Source organism: Nestor notabilis, unplaced genomic scaffold (assembly GCF_000696875.1).
Source record: "Nestor notabilis isolate BGI_N333 unplaced genomic scaffold, ASM69687v1 scaffold17838, whole genome shotgun sequence".
Taxonomy (NCBI): Eukaryota; Metazoa; Chordata; class Aves; order Psittaciformes; family Psittacidae; genus Nestor; species Nestor notabilis.
In genome coordinates, this window is record NW_009939182.1 from 20326 (window position 1) to 36870 (window position 16545).

Here is a 16545-nt window from a genome sequence, read left to right on the forward strand (position 1 = left end):
CTGCTGTTGGGATAGATACTTATAAAATCCAGAGCACAAATATTAGTCTTCTGAATTGTTGGCCAGCAAACCCAGTTGAGAACAGCAAGGGACTTGGCAGTGGAGGGGAAGCTGATGGGCTTGGTTTTCAGTCTGAGAGAGCAGCTCAGAGAAGCAGCTGCCTCGTGGTGAGGAAAAAAAAGAGTTTCTTACTTAAAAATTGTTTTCTGATCTAATCATGATATTGATCAGAGTAAAGGCTAAAGGTTTCTCATCTTTATTGTGTGTCTTGGGCAATTCTGTAAGAGGAAGGCTATGCTGGAGTTCTTGTTTAAGAATGAAGAGTTTCCCAGCTCTGCAGGACAGCCCTGTGCTTGGTGACTTCCAAGGGCTTTCCTGCCTGTGACAGACAAGTGCAGCAGCAGCTGCCTGCTCAGTGGCTGCCTCGGGAGCCTCCCTAACCAGCCCTTGGCACAAGGCTGTAATAGAGCTTTCTCCAGGGGGAAAGGGCTGTTACCTTCCATCAGGTCACCGATCTGCGTAACGAAGTGACCACGAGTTGAAATGGAAGTAAACAAGCTCAACAGCTGGCTATGAAAGCTCCACCAGCCACAGAGGGCTTTGATCCAGCCTAACCAAGACTGGCTGTTCACCTGGAGCTGCAATTCCTCTCCTGGCTATTGCTTTCCATGCTTGGGGGGGGCTGTGCTGGAGCCCAGGTCCAGGGACATTCACTCACATTGGCCTGTGTGAAAGTCTTTAAAGACTGGCAAAACAAAGCACTGCCAGGGCCAGCTCTGCCCAGCCCTGTTCAGGCCGTGCCATGGATTGACAAATAGACCTGCTTTAATGCACACAGACTGCTTGAGTGCTGTCTCCTCAGCTGGTTGGTTTTGCAGTGTGTGGGGGAGTGATAGAATATAAGCATGCTTCTAAAGAATGCTGTGCGGTGGAGCTCTTTAAGCACCCGTTAGCTAGTGCACAGTTACCTGTCCATCCAGGGGCTGCGTTGCTGGAGTCTGGTCATGCCACCTGTGTCCTCTTGAGAGAGCTGCTTTTTGGAGAGGGTAAGCCCAGGCCATGGTTGGAGCTGTTCGGTTGGAACATAGAGTGTAAATACAGAGTGAGGGGATAAAAGTTGAGTTCAGAGCGAGCAGTCTTGTGACAGGGCTGACTTCTGGAGAACAAAACCCTTCTGGGCAGCCCTTGTGAGTGGAGGTGTCACCAGGAAGGGCAGCAGCTCCTGTTGCTGTGTTCTTCATGCAACCCTCCTGCCCACTATCAGGCAGCTGAGCTGGTTGTTCCCTCCAGAAGCATCCAGAGTTCCTGCTGTAGGTTCTGTGTTCTGTGGAGCTGCCAGGAGAGCAGCATCCTGCCTCAGGAGGTGCTGAGCTGTCCTGCCCTCTGCAAGGTCCTGTGTTGCAGTCTGGGGGTGAACAGCACTCTCGTTGCTTCGGTGGCACTCACGTTTGAGCAGAGGGACAGTTGTCTCCTTGCTTGCTTTTGGTACTAGTTCTCTTGCTTGGCTAAAAGCCACAGGGACAGCTCTCGGCCTTGTTTGTCTGACACTGCTGACCTGAGCCAAAGCTTTCAGGAAGACTTTTATAGCTGTGTCTTTATTAAATGCACTGTTCTCTGATAACTCTCTCCCTCTTTATTTTTTCCTTTTCAGTTTACCATTAAGCCATTGGACAAAAAGATTGATGTTTTTAAATTCAATTCATCAAAGCTGCGTGTGAACAAGCTGGTAAGTTTACAGACAGAGTCATTTTTATGGGCTGCAGCAGCAGTTTCTGCAGGCAGCACGAGCCACTGTTCTTTTGGGGCTTTCCTTTGAGCAGACAGAGGCAGTGTGCTGGGCTGTAGATGTCTTGTGGTAGCAGTTACTACTCAGAACCTCTAGAAGAGGAAGGGGCAGCTCAAGTCAAGCTCATTCACAGAACATCTTCCCCCCCCCCTCTCCTGTTTTTGTGTTCCCTGCTGAGCTCTCAGGTTGACCTGCACAGTGGAAGCACTTAGTAAGTAAAACTTTCTTGTCACCTCGTCCTGTGAAGACAGGCTGAGAGAGCTGGGCTGGGTCAGCTGGAGAAGAGAGGACTCCTGAATGGGAGACCTTGGAGCAGCTCCAGTGCCTAAAGGGGCTCCAGGGCACCTGGAGAGGGGCTTTGGACAAGGGCCTGGAGGGACAGGCCAAGGGGAATGGCTCTAACCTGCCAGAGGGGAGATTGAGATGAGCTCTGAGGCAGAAGCTCTTCCCTGTGAGGGTGCTGAGGCGCTGGCACAGGGTGCCCAGAGAAGCTGTGGCTGCCCCATCCCTGGCAGTGTTCAAGGCCAGGTTGGACCCAGGGGCTTGGAGCAACCTGCTCTAGTGGAAGGTGTCCCTGCCCGTGGCAGGGGTTGGAGCTGGAGGAGCTTTAAGGTCCCTCCCAGTCCAGCCCAGTCTGTGATTATATGATCTCTGTTTCCAGATCCCCTTTGTTCTGCAGAGCCTTCCCATTCTTTCCTCTGCTGTAGCTCTCCCTGTTCTGGGATGCACCATTGCCAGTCACAGTCCTGGCTTTTCCTAGGCTGGTCCTCTCTGAGGACACTCTCCTCGCACAAGGGTGGTGGGAGCTACATTGACCATCTGGGTTAGAGTCCAGCTTTAGCCAGTGTCGTGCCTTGATCCAGGTGCTGCAGGAGCTGTGCACCGTTGTTAAGTCACACGAGGGACCTTTGCTGTCCTGGTTAGAGCCTGTCCTGTACTCACAAGCCATAGGGAAGTGGGGCTTCCTGACATAACCGCATCCACTGCACCGGGGCCATAGTGCTGAAGCTCCTCTGACTCCAGAGAAGTCGTTTGTCACTTACGGAACAGCAGATGGGCATGTGAATCGGTGCTGTAGAAAAGAACCCCATTTTAGAACCTGCTGTTACTGCTGAGAAGTGCTTTCCCTCTTTTGTGCCCCCATCCCTTTGCTAACCCTCCTCTAGTATTGCCACCCCCCTTGTCCTCCTTGGGTACCAGAGGAAACCATGTTGGTCCTCAAACCCTTCAGCAAAGGTATCTGAAGATGTTCAAGGAGGTTTTTTATAAACCTTCTCTTTGTCCAAGATGGAAAAGGTTTTTCTTTCTCTTTTGTTTTCTGTTTTTAATCTCAATGCTTTAAACATGCACTTGAGAGAAGGCACAAGTTGATCTTGAGCCTGAAGAAAGGGGACGGTGAGGACCAGGGAGCTATGGTAGCTCGTAGGGTTTGAGATAGTGGGTGAAGGTGCTTACAAGCACCAGACCCAAGCAGTTGTAGAGGCTGTGTGTGTCAGGAATACAAATCACCTCATGGTCACCATGTGTACAGCTGTTTCTTTCCACTCTTCACCCTCGACTGGGATAGATTCTTCAGCTGTGTATTGGAAACCACGACCTCTTCATGAGGAGGAGGAAAGCAGACTCGTTGGAGGTCCAGCAGATGAAAGCACAGGCCAGGGAGGAGAAAGCCAGGAAGCAGGTGAGAGACATCTCCTACAACCAAACCATGAGCTGACATCAGAGATGCAAATGAACTCAGAAGGGAGCAGCCTCCACAATGGCATCGAGCACACGGAGCAGCTTTGAGGGAAGGGCCTGTGAACATCTTGTTTTAACAGCCTGCTCCCAGCTCGCCAGCCATTCCCAGCTTGGCTCTGCAGGTCGGTGGCAAGTCCAGCCCCTGTAGTGGAGAACAAAACTGGGATGATGGGAGGGAAGAGCTGCTGCAGGTGTCCTGCAGGTGGATGCATCTTCCCCGCCTCGCTTCACCCTGGGGCTCCGGGGCTGCAAAGCTGTGGTGTGAGGGGGCAGCTGCGTGTGAGGAGAGCAGAGGCTGTGGGGGGAGCTGTGCTTTGCTGAGCTGCTTTGCCTCCTTGTCTAATTGCCTGCTGATGGAAGGCACGCCGGGGCTGGGGCATGCAGCTTGCATGCTAATCTGGTGCTGGCTCCCTTATCTGCCGCAGGTCAGCCCAGGCGGTGAGAACGGCTCTTTGGAGGCAGCAGCGTGGAGGCAGTGAACATACATCAGCAAATTGGATTGTCTGAATCATTGTTTTCTGCTCGTAGACCTTTTTTACTCCCTGAAACCTGCACAGCTAATCTGAGGGCTGGTGCTTGGAATATAAATGGCCCTTGTGCAATAAAACCACTATACAGCAGCAGGAGAAACCCAAGCAGCCACTTGTGTACCCAGGAGGGCCTGACGCTCAAGGGACTGCTAAGCTAATGGGTTTGAGAATGGCCACAGAGGTGGCTGCATGATGCTGGGCTTGGCATTGAGGTGCTGGGATGACTTGGATGCGATGTGGCTTGTCTCACAGGCACCTTCTGAAGCAGTTCTCCTTCCTGGAGCTCATGGGATGACAGGAGAGGAAAGGACATGAGTCTTTCTGGGGGGAACCAAGCCAGGTCCTCTGGAAAGGGGGGTTCTTGCTTCCTCTGGTCAGTAAGGACATGGTGCCAGTGGAGCAAAAGCTCTCTGTGGAAGAAGCTTTGAGGTGTCCAAGCGCTGGTGGCTTCAGGAGCAGGTTTGTGTTGGAATAACACAAGCAGAACCTGGGATCTGGGCTGCTGGGAGAGGTGAGGCCACTGAGGGCCAGCAGGAGCTGGTCACCTCGCGTGGGGCCTGCAACCCAGAGCACTTGTGCCCTATGGGAAAGGTCAGGCTCCTGCTTGGGTTGGCTGCCCTCCTGCAGCCACCGTGCTGCTGCCTGCTCTCCTCCCTCCCCAGCAGCCACAGTTAGGGACTGGTGCCGGATAGTCTTTTTGTATTGGGAATTCTTGTTAAAGGAGGTCCTGAATGGGATGCAGATCGTAATGATAATTAACGAGGGGAACCTTTAATAGAAGGCAGCAGAGCTGCGCGAGCAGTGGGCATTCCACTCTCAGAACACAGTTGGTGTCCAAGGAGCAGAGATGTGTCTTGTCACACTTATTTCCCTTATTAAAGCGAGTGGGTGGCCTGTGCCAAGCTGTGAGTCCTGCCTGCAGTGGGGATGCTGATAACACACCCAGCCTGTCCTGCTGGAGGGATTAAATGTGGTGTGTTTATTAGCCCAATGGCTCCCTTTGGGCTCTTGGCTAGTGGAGAGGCAGTGGTTGGGCACATTCTGCTGCACAACGCTCTCGGCATCTTCTGGGAAGAGGTGGTGGGTTCTGGTGGGTTGTCTCAGCATAGCCTGGATGTTCCCCGCCATCTGCTGCAGGGGAAGCATTGCTATTTCCTGCAGATGGAGCTGAGGGAGAGAGTTCATGCACCTCAAATCCTGTGTCAGTTCTGGGCCCCTCACTTCAAGAGAGACATTGAGGTGCTGGAGCAGGGCCAGAGAAGGGCATCGGAGCTGGTGCAGGGCTTGGAGCACAAGTGTGATGAGGAAGGGCTGAGGGACCTGGGGGGTTTAGTCTGGAGAAGAAAAGGCTCAGGGGGGACCTTATCACTCTCTGCAACTGCCTGACAGGAGGATGGAGCCAGGAGGGGGCTGGTCTCTGCTCCCAAGGAACAAGGGATGGGACAAGAGGAACCAGCCTCAAGCTGCCCCAGGGCAGGTTTATATGGAGCTGAGGAACAATTCCTTGCCCAGAGGGTGCTCAGGCATTGGAACAGGCTGCCCAGGGCAGTGCTGGAGTCACTGTCCCTGCAAATGTTCACAGCTCGTGTAGCTGAGGCCTCAGTGCCAGGGGGTAGCGGTGGCCTTGGCAGGGCTGGGATAAAGGTTGGACTGGATGAGCTTAAAGGGCTTTTCCAACCTGGTTGATTCCGTGATTCTGTGATCTAGGAGCTGGTAGAGGTGGTTGCACATTTTGAGGCCTCCCCTGTGAGTAAGTGGAGGTGAAGTTTGCAGCATGCTGAGTTAGGTGTCTGGTCGAAAGCAGCAGCTCTCCACATCCTTGAGCCTCCTGCCTTGCAGTGTGCCTGTTCTTGATGTTTTGAAGATGCCCTCAGACTGCCCTTAATCCCAGCCTTGCTGTCTGTTCAACGTGCTCTAAGGAACTCTGGGGGTAGCTGGAGCTCATGGGGCCTTCCTTGTGTGGGCCTGCCCTGTGAGTCAGTGTAGGAGGAAGCTGTTTGGGATGCAATCACCTGCTTGTGTGGCAGTGCTATAGGGAACAGCCTCGTCAGAGGACAGGGATTGTCTCAGGAATGGCCCTTTTCAAGGGAACTGAATGCATCAGGTCACCCCCATTTAGTGAAGCTCCCTGTGTTGATAAGCAGAGAGGAGGCAGCAGTGCAGTCCTGTGCTCTAACCCCACACAGTGACCCTTCCTCATCCTGTGGAAAGCCTTTCTAATGTGTATTATTTCTCCTTGCTTTCCCCAATCCCTTTCTCCTAGATGGAACGGCAGCGCCTGGCCCGAGAGAAGCAAATGAGAGAAGAGGCAGAAAGGACAAGGGATGAGCTGGAGAGAAGGTTGATGCAGTTAAAGGAAGAGGCAACGATGGCCAACGAGGCTCTGGTAGGTCTCTGGAGGGGTGTTTCCTGGGGCACTGGAGCTGTTGTTCATCCTTTCCACTGATAAAGTGTTTTAGGAGGCACACTGTGACTGTCCTATGGTGTAGCCGAGGCCCTCAGTGCCATGGGTTAGTGGGGGCCTTGTTAGTGCTGGGGTAAAGGTTGGACTGGATGAGCTTAAAGGTCTTTGCCAACCTGACTGATTCTCTGATTCTGTTGTCAAACTGCTGCTGGCAGATGGTGACACAAAGGAGGACGATTTGGGACAGAGCCTGGGCACATCCAGGTCCTGGCTGCAGAAGCTGCAGGCTTGCATGGGAGGGAGGGAGGGCTCTGTGGGCAGCCGTGTGGAGCGAGCAGCTCAGGGCTCTGCTCCGGTGCTGGGGAGACATTCAATGTGCTGAATGGCTCCATGTGCCTTGCTTCTCAGATGAGGTCTGAGGAGACAGCAGACTTGCTGGCCGAGAAGGCTCAGATCACGGAGGAGGAGGCCAAGCTCCTGGCTCAGAAGGCAGCTGAGGCTGAGCAGGAGATGCAGCGGATCAAAGCCACGGCCATCCGGACGGAGGAGGAGAAGCGGCTGATGGAGCAGAAGGTGCTGGAGGCAGAGATGTTGGCACTGAAAATGGCGGAGGAGTCGGAGAGGAGGTCAGAGGGTACAACCTTGCAGCTGCCTCTGCTTTGCTTTCCAGCCCCCTTTGACTTGGCTGAAAGAGCGGCTTGTGCCTCGAGTTAGTCCATCCGAGGCTTTGCAGTGAGCCCTTGTGCATGTAGAGCAGCACATGGCCCCAGGGCTGGCTGGTTTCTCTCCCATCCCTCTCTGTCTTGCTGTTTGCCCCAGCTGAGCTGTCCCCAGGTAGGAACCGGTGCTGGTAGAGCAGTGGTGGCCCTGATCTTTCCCTGGATTGCAGTTGGAGACCTTTCTCCAAAGCCATCTTTTGGGAGGGATACCGTGGTGGGAGCAAGGAGAGGGGCTGTCAGCAGGGGAGAAGGTCCCATGGCCCTTGGCGCTCTGCCTCCTGTGCCTCTCGTGCCCTGACGGCAGCAGCTCTACTTTGGGGTGATTTCTGCGAACACCCACTGCATTCTTCAGAATATTTGACAACATTAATAACACTTGTGGTTGGTTTTTCTGGATTGTAGATCTACGTTCCCTGTTCCCTCTTCATTCCTGTTTACCTCTCAGTTTTTAGTTCTCCTTCCTGGTGGTGAGCTCTCTGTTTCAGGTTAGCCTTGAGTTCTCCCTAGCTCCTGGAGTCTTGCTTCTTGTAAAACCTGGTGTTTCCATCCTCTTGATACCAGAGCCCAGGTCCTGTGGTGCATTTGGTAGTGAGCGAGTAAAAGATCATTCTTGTTTTCTTCCAGCTGATTACTCCTTTCCATGTGAGAGCTTTTTTGGTGTCAGCCCTTCTGCTTGAATGAACACTGCCCTTGTCCATCTCTTCTTGCCTTGGTCTCTACCTTGTGAAGTCTTCACTCAGATTTCAGTCCAGCAGAGAAAGCATCCTTCCTCCTTCGGCCTTCTCTTTAGGGGAAGTCCTTGAGCCTAAATACTAGTCCTAGAATTGTTAGGTTCTGCTAGTAGGCAAATCTCAGGTGCTGCTTCCTTTTTGAATGAAGTAATTGTTAGTAGAGGCTTACTTGGCAGAGAACTGCCTCTCCTGCTCTGTGTCTGAGCTTAACTTTTAAAGGTCTCCCTGTCCTGGTGCCTTAGCTTACGTCTCCAGCCCTTGGCCTTGCTCACTGGTGCTCACACAGACCATGGCAGAGCTGCCCTCCTGTGGCTTGGAGTTCTGTGCTTATTAAAACATCCCACGTGTCAGAGGTTCTGGCGTTTCCCTTGCTCAAATGCTTTGGTTTAAGTCTTGTTGTGGGACAGATCTCGACCTATTCCACACCTCCACTGTGATCCTGCTCCTCCAGCTTCTCATTCCTCTCAGCTTCCATCTGACAGTTGCCTTTGCTGGATGTCTTTGCAGGGCGAAGGAGGCTGATCAGCTGAAGCAGGATCTTCAGGAAGCCCGTGAGTCTGAGCGGAGAGCGAAGCAGAAGCTTTTGGAGATCACCAGCAAGTCGTCCTACACAGTAAGAGTGAGCTGGATTGTAGTCCCCAGCCCCTAAATGTGCCCTTCTCCATAGCCTGCAGGGGTCTCCTATCTCCATCCCGTCACTGGAGGGGTATGAGCTGTTCCACTGCGTTGCTCAGAAACCCTTTGCAGTGCTTGCTCCCTTCATCCAGACACCCTATCCAGCAGAGGATCACTTTGCTCCTTGTTGTTTTCTTTCTCCCCCACCCACCCTGCCTCTGCTGCAAGAGCAGAGCACCTGCTGGAGAAATTAAAGGCAGCAAGTCTAAAATCCATTTAACACCCAGGTCAGAGCCACACGTCCCTATCATGTGTGGAGCAAACAGCCTTTAAAGCAGGGTTAAATACTAAACAGAGGGAGTCCTGGTCCCTGTTAGGTGGGATAAACATTGTTCAGAAGCTGTAAATTCATTCTTTGGGCATATAGTGGTCACTGTGCCCCTGTGTGCTGGAATTAAAACCCACTTCCTTGAAGGGAGGTTATTCCATAGTTGCCCATTAAGAGGATTTCACACCTTCCTCTGCAGCATCTGGTCCTGGTTGCTGAAACCAGACTAAATGACCATTGCTCTGCTCTGTCTGGCAGTTCCTTTCCTCCACTTCTCTAATGCTGTACCTGCAGGCTTCTGCTCCTCTGGAAACTTTTGAAGAGTGGGTTGAAGAGGATGGACGTGAAGGAACTTGCTGAAGTTCCCTGCAGAAGTGTCTCAAAGCTTTTCAAAATTGCAGTGATGGAAAATAGTCGGGTGCTCTGAGCTTTGGGACACCTCCAGGGCTTACTAAAGCTTGGCTTGGAGTGCTCCTTATTTTGCAAGTGTCTAGGATTCAGGGATCCTACTTCTGGAGCCCTCAACACAAGAGGAAGAGGGACGTGAAGCTGCTGGAGCAAGGCCAGAGGAGGCCACGGAGCTGCTGCGAGGGCTGGAGCAGCTCTGCTCTGGAGCCAGGCTGAGAGAGCTGGGCTGGGTCAGCTGGAGAAGAGAAGGCTCCTGAAGGGGAGACTTTAATGCAGCTCCAGTGCCTAAAGGGGCTCCAGGAAACCTGGAGAGGGGCTTTGGACAAGGGCCTGTAGGGACAGGACAAGGGCAATGGCTTGAACCTGCCAGAGGGGAGACTGAGATGAGCTCTGAGGCAGAAGCTCTTCCCTGTGAGGGTGCTGAGGCGCTGGCACAGGGTGCCCAGAGAAGCTGTGGCTGCCCCATCCCTGGCAGTGTTCAAGGCCAGGTTGGACCCAGGGGCTTGGAGCAACCTGCTCTAGTGGAAGGTGTCCCTGCCCATAGCAGGGGTTGGAGCTGGAGGAGCTTTAAGGTCTCTTCCAACACAAACCACTCTGGATTCTATGATCCACCAGTTCTTCAATTCTGGGTTCAACTTGTGCCCAGGGTGGAGTGTCCTCACTGAAACTCTTCCACTGGGCTCCATCAGTGTTGATGTTTGGGCAGCTCTTGCCCATCCACATTCCCTCCATCCTTACCCAAGCTGTAGAGCCCCAGTGAGCCCCTCTGCCTGAATCCCTGTGCCTGTGCTGGGAGCCATGTGGCTGTGCTCCTGCCTGTGGAGTTCAAGCCTCATTAGTGGGAATGTTGCAGGGTTGCCTGGAACTCAGCTCCACCCCTCCAGCTGTGGAGGCAATCCGCATGCAGACACATGGTGCTGCATCCTCTCCTTTCGCTAAAGAGCAGTGGCCTTCCTGATGTGACTGCCAATGCCAGGAGGGAAGGGGACATGCTTTTTCCCTCCCCTGTTATGTGGCAGAGTCTCCTCATGGAGGTGCTGCTCCTACTGCCCCTCTTATAGCTGTGTTGCAGATGGATGGTTGTTGTTTCCTATGGTCAGGAGGAGGAAAGTGTGACTGTTGTGCCCTTATCCAGGTGACACTCCTTGCTGGGCTCTTCCATCCCCTGTTACGCCTGCCTTGCTTCTGTCCCCTGTGGCCTCTCCCATCCCTCTGCTACATGAGCCAGAATAAGATGCTCACTTCAAAGCTGGTGGCCTGAGGGATGAAGCAGTTTGAAAGCTGCTGTTGGGAGGCTTGTGTCCCTCAGGTGAATGGCAGCTCTGCCCAGCGGTGCAGGATTCCAGCTCCTCTCTTCCTTAATGAGAGTGTAACACTGAGCTTGTTCTTTTCCATGGTCCCAGGGCTTGTGCTGTGTTGTCCCCTGGCACTGAGGGCTAGGCAGGACTTCCCTCTGGAGGAGCAAGAGCAGGGGAGGAAGCGAGGAGTGGATGGATATAGAATCATTTAGGTTGGAAAGATCAAGTCCAACCATCAACCATTGTAGAAAAGGCAAGAAACAGTTATATATATAAAACTATATATATAACTTTTAATTTTCCACTCTCTAATGCTGGTCCCTTAAAGCTTGTTTCAGTGTCTTTTTAGTCCTTGAAGCTCAGGCTGCTTCTGTGCTGTGACTGGTAGGTGATGCATGAGAAATGAGACGGGAATCTGAGTCTCAGACCGTCAGGGCTAGGAGAACAATTCATTCCTTACTGACTTGGCAGCAGCTCTTCACCTCCTTCATTGTCCTTCAGGTACCACTCAGAGCACGACTAAAGGCAGTCATCTCTTCTCTGATCCTCTGGAAGCAGTAAGTGGCTGTCTTGGGCTTGCCCAAATCCTTGAGCAGTGAAGTAAAGGCAGTGAAGCTCTTCCTGCAGGGGAAGCCTCATGACATGACTTGCTCTGTGCTTCCTCTTCCTCTCCTGCTCTGTCCTCCAGAGGAATGTCCACTGTCAGTGTGGTGCTCACCTCTGTTCATGGCAGGCAATTGCTTTAATGCAGGAACAGGGTTATGCAGTCTGTTCCAGGTGAGGAGGCACAGAAAGGAGAAGGTCTGTGTCCCCTTTGTCACCCTATCTCCCTGGATTAAAGGTCTCTGTGCTGGCTGCAAGACTTGTCCGGAGTTATTGCAATGGCAGGGAAATGCTTTGCCCCAGATACTAAACCACATTTTTGAAAGCCTTCAGCATGCTCTTTGCTCTTTCCTCACTCTTCCTCATTGCTCCTGCTCTAACTTCTCCACCCTTTGTTTTGTTGCTTTATGAACGAAAGGCAGGGAAGGGGCTGGAGTAACCCTGACATATGGGCACCTGGGTTTAATGATTGCAGTAACTGAAATTCCTGCTCAACTCTGACTGCTGCTCTTTGGGTTTTATTCTTAAAATCCAAACCCAAGTAGCTTGTGCTCAAAAGAAATGCTGAAGGTGGTTTGAAGGCCACCAGCCTGGTTGTGAGGATCCTACCCAGCAGAAATCCTAGAACCTCACATGGGAAGGGCTTTGCAAACACCTCGGTGCCTTACAGAGAGAAGACTTGAATGTCAGTGGGATGCAAGCACTTGAATCAGTGAAGTGCTTTGGCAGACCTGTTCCTTTTCCTTCGAGACTGGAATTTAGGGACTCAGCCTTTCAGCTCTGCTCTGGAATTAATGTGTTCTGCACTAGCAGCAAAGGGCAGGCAGAGCTCCTGCTTCCTTGGTGTGTGAGTCTAACTTGTAGTGCTCCAGCCAGGGCGAGCAGTGTAGTTTGAGGTCCTTGTCTCTGCTCGTACTAGGTGTTTGCTTTCCAGCTCTGCCTCTGCAGCAGACATGAAATGTTGTCCCTCTCGGTGTGTCCAGCCCAAGAGCAAGCAGGGGACAAGCCCTTGCTGCTTGTGAATTCCAGGCTGGTGCTGAGGGAAGAGGCAGGTTATGTGCAGAGTAAATCTGTCACCACCCCGGCGCTGGCGGCTCCTGTTGAAGCAGAGCTGCCTGCAAACAATCCCTGGAGTATGCCAAAGAGGAGGAATGAGGGAAAGAAAGAACCACCTGAAGCTCAAGAGCTCATTTGTTGGAGCAGGTCCCCTAGAACCATCCTACCAGTTTCTGGTGCATACTGCCAGAGCAGCCTGTCTCTGCAGCACTGTTCCCTGATACTCGCCTAGTCCGGGCTGGTTTGGGCACATTGTTGTCATTACAGGAACTCATTAAAGTAAGAATGAGTGTCTGGCAGGGAGGTGGGTGACCTTTTGGATGCCAGGCTGGATTACTTCTGTCCAACACTGAGGGCTGAGCACGCTGGCAGCAGTTGTGACTCAGATCCTTGACGTGTGCTGCTGCTTGCGACCTCATCTAGCGTAGCGCAGGAGCAGAGGGATGACTTGAGGCAGGATGCTGTTCCTCTGCTGGTAATGAGCCCCTTTGTTAGAGGTGTGACAGGAATTTGGACTGAGAGGAAGGGTTGTTTTTTTTTAGGGGAAGATAAAATGTGAGGGTCTGGCAGTGTGTGTGTCACTGGGGGGTATCACAGCATCCTGCAGGAGGGACAAAGTCCCAAATCCTTGCTCAGGTGCAAGGTGCGATTCCCTGTGTTCTCTCTGCGTTTCCAGCTGAATCTAGCAGCGGTTCCTGAACACTGGAACTGTAAATTACTGCTGCATCTCCATGGTCCTTGCTGGAATTGCTGCCTGAGTTAACCTTTGGGTTTATGTTGGTCTTTGCTCGCACTGTGGGGAGCTGTGGTGTGCAGGACTCTGCTGTCATACAGGATCTGGCATTGCCACTGTTCACAGCTTCTGCTTTTCAAATCTCTGACATTAAATAGCTGTCAGATGTCTCCCAAAAGGCAGCTTCTGACTGACTTTAAGTGGCACAGCAGTGATAAAACCTTGATTTTACCAAGTTCTGTCAATAGATTTTGAAGACAAGAGGTGTCTTGTCTCCTCTTTACTACCACAAAGAGCAGGGTCCCAAAGGACCAACAGCTCTGAATGGAAGAGCAAATTGGGAATGGAGCAGGGGGGATGTTCAAGCTGATCCAGTGCTTGGGACGCTGGGCTTGTTGCTTCTCTGCTTCTGCAGTGCTTGGTGTGCTCACCATCTCCTGTGTTAAAAGTGAACATGCAGGAGAGCAGCCTCATAGTCTGTTCTCCAGGAAGTTTGAGGTGGGTTCAGACGAACAGGGTTGTGGGCTGTGTCACATCAGGAATCCCAGCCTGGTTTGGGTTGAAAGAGACCTTAAAGCTCATCCACACATGCCCCTTCCCTTTTCCCATACAAATGATGAGATCCTTCCAGTTCAGCACTCTGTGAGGTAGAATGCACCCAGCCCCAAGAAGAGTGTGGTGTTACCTCTGTGAGTAGCAGTTCAGGACCCTACTACAGCATTAGCAAGTAGCACCTTGTTGCGTGTGCTTACTTGCTGCTCTGATTTTACCTCTGGTCCAGAACACTTGCTGTGCGAACATTTGTGTGCCAAGAGGGATTAATTTGTACTCTTTCTCTTCAGCAGTCTATGAACTCAAGTACAACAGCACTGCCTACTGACCTGCCAAGCTTCAACCTCATCAGTGAGAGCCTCTCCTTTGACTTCAAGGATACTGACATGAAGAGGCTTTCAATGGAGATCGAGAAAGAGAAGTATGTGGCGTGTCTCCAGCACTGGGATTTGTGCCTCAGTTGTAGTGGGAGGAATTGGGTGGGTGCTGAATGAAGTTTTTAAGTACCAGACAAGTACCAGTGTGAGGTGAAAAGGGGAAAGAAGCCTTTTGGATTCACATTTACCAGGTCATTAATGGCTCTGGTTGACCTGGTGTCACAGGCCCCTCCCTGCTGTCTGCTTAAAGGTGAGTTTAAGCATGCTGAGCCCTGCACCACTGATTCATAGAATCCCAGCCTGGTTTGTGTTGGAAGAGACCTTAAAGCTCCTCCAGCTCCAATCCCTGCCACAGGCAGGGACACCTTCCACTAGAGCAGGTTGCTCCAAGCCCCTGTGTCCAACGTGGCCTTGAACACTGCCAGGGATGGGGCAGCCACAGCTTCTCTGGGTTGGCTCTAACAGCTTCTTATGTTGGGGACACCAGAGATTCCTCTCCATAAGATTATCCTGGCTCTTGTTTAGGCTTAAATGGTCCATCTTGGTAGAAAGTTAACAGCAGCCTGCCGTAGCTGGTGCACTGAGCTATGGCAGGCTGGTGCTCCTGCATGTGTCCAGAGAATGGAAGGTAGCTGGAGTGTGTGCTGAGGTCCTGCTTTAACCCCTTTTTTCTGGAATCTGTGTCATGTTTCTATATAAAAAGTGCACACAAGCAAGTTTGGATTTGATTCCGAGCTTTGATCTTGTGTTTTCCTGAGGGGGTGAGTGTAGCCTTCAACATGACAGATAGAGCAAAAATCAAAGCAGATCCGATTTTAATCTCTGTAGTAATAATGTGCTTTGTGCATTGACTGGGTTGTAGATCAAAGCTGAAAGGGCTCTGCCATAGCGCTCCAGCCAAAACTTCCCAGGGCAGGAATGAAGCACCCCTGGATCCCAGAGGAATGGTTTATGTTGCCTCTGCTCAGTGCCCTCTCCTGTGTGTGGAATAAGAGCCCCCTGTGCTCGAGACAGAGGTTAAAACTCTTCCTAAAGCCAGAAGGAAAAAGAGAGAAGCTGAAAAGAACAAGCTAATTCCTGGTTCTGTACCCAGGTTGCTAACTAGGTCATCCTGCTCTCCTCAGCACGAAGAGCTTGGCTCTGCCAAATCCTGAAAGCAGCAGCATCTTGTGCTGTCTTCCCTGGGATTGTTCTTCCTCTGGTGCCGAGAGAAACCTCACTACAAATCTTGGCACTTGGAGAGGGTTCTTGTTAGTCTGCTGGAGCTTTGCCCTGGCTCTCAGTGTTTCATCGTGGGTACAAGGCTGGCATGGTGTGATTTTTCTCCAGTTGATGCTTCATCATGGAAAGCTGTTAGGGCCCAGTCCTGAGAACTGAGTTTGATTTTTTCCTTCCTTTCTTTTTTTGGGAGACCTTTCTCTCTCCCAGGCATGCTGTGTGTCTAAGAGATACCTGATATTTTGGGGGCAGTGCTTGCTCCCACACAATTTACAAGCTAAATCCTTCCAAAACTTGGGAAGTCGGTACATCAGGGTCCTTCCTTACTGGTAGGATTCGTGCCTTTGTGTTTGTGAGCTGGCTTTGGGAGAGGGTGCAGTGGAGTAGAGCAGTGGAAAGAGCTAAAACCGCTACCTTGTAGGCTGAGACGTGTAATGTCATGGTGTAGCTTCATGCAGCAATGGGGAGACTTACAAATACCATCCAGCAGCTCCAGCCTGCCTTTAGCCTTTTATACAGTAATGGAACTTAGTTGTGTTCTTGGGTAGGCTGTCTGGGTCCCATTTTAATAACAAACACATCATTGCTCAGACTAGTTTCAGTTCCACACATTAGGAATGACAGAGAGAAGACTTTTCTGTTATCACTGTATTGTGTCAGCCTGGCCTAACAGAGGACTCTTTGTGTGTGCTAGGGTAGAGTACATGGAGAAGAGCAAACACCTGCAGGAGCAGCTGAACGAGCTGAAGACTGAAATCGAGGCACTGAAGCTAAAGGAGAGGGAGACAGCTCTGGATATATTGCACAACGAGAATGCCAGCCGAGGCAACAGCAAGCACAACACTATCAAAAAGGTATCAGAGGGCTCCAGTTTGTATCTCGCCTGATGAAACCCTTTAAAACCAACCACAACAGAACCCGTCTGTCTGGTTTAGCTTTTGCACAAGTTGTTATAATAAAACTGTTTGATCTAGGCTTTCTTCCCCAGCTGCTTAGCTTTGAACCAGGGGGCAGAGAGTTTCACATGCCGGCTGGTATTTGCCACAGCCAAACCTTGTCTCTTCAGTAAAGGGATGCAAAGGCCTTGAGATGTGAAGGTCTTGCTGAACAGGGATGCTGTTAGCAGGGATCACCACCCTAGTGACCTCAGGAACAGGAAAAGCCCCATCTGCCTATTGCAACTGTTCCCTATAGGCATTGCACGGAAGGAAACACTGAGCTTGTCTGGTGAATAATAAGGGCAAAAATACTCCCAGCTTCTGGGTGCTCAGGAGAAAAAGCCAAAAGCCTCATCCTCTCTCTTCATATGTTCTCTAGCAGCCTGTAGTGCAGCTTCAAATACTAACAGCCAAGTCTTTTGCTAGCAGAGGGGGGTGTGAGATGTCTGCTTCCAGTGCTGTGGACCCTGGAACCACCTGCCTGTAGAAATGCTTTTGGGATGAGTAAC

At 51.6% G+C, this 16545-nt stretch overlaps 1 protein-coding gene across 2 annotated transcripts in view; it reads left to right on the forward strand.

Moving 5' to 3' along the window:
* Positions 1–16118, forward strand: part of NF2 (neurofibromin 2 (merlin)) — a 26455-nt gene extending 10337 nt beyond the window's left edge. Inside the window, exons 8-14 of one of the 2 annotated variants that reach the window (XM_010019722.1) lie at positions 1652–1726; positions 3354–3467; positions 6320–6442; positions 6869–7086; positions 8418–8523; positions 13794–13924; positions 15793–16072. In XM_010019722.1, the coding sequence (XP_010018024.1) occupies positions 1652–1726; positions 3354–3467; positions 6320–6442; positions 6869–7086; positions 8418–8523; positions 13794–13924; positions 15793–15985 (960 nt within the window). In that variant the 3' untranslated portion in view covers positions 15986–16072. Of the gene's footprint in view, positions 1–1651; positions 1727–3353; positions 3468–6319; positions 6443–6868; positions 7087–8417; positions 8524–13793; positions 13925–15792 lie in introns of both variants that reach the window. The other variant, XM_010019723.1, reaches the window with a different exon arrangement.
* The last annotated feature ends 427 nt before the right edge of the window (positions 16119–16545 follow it).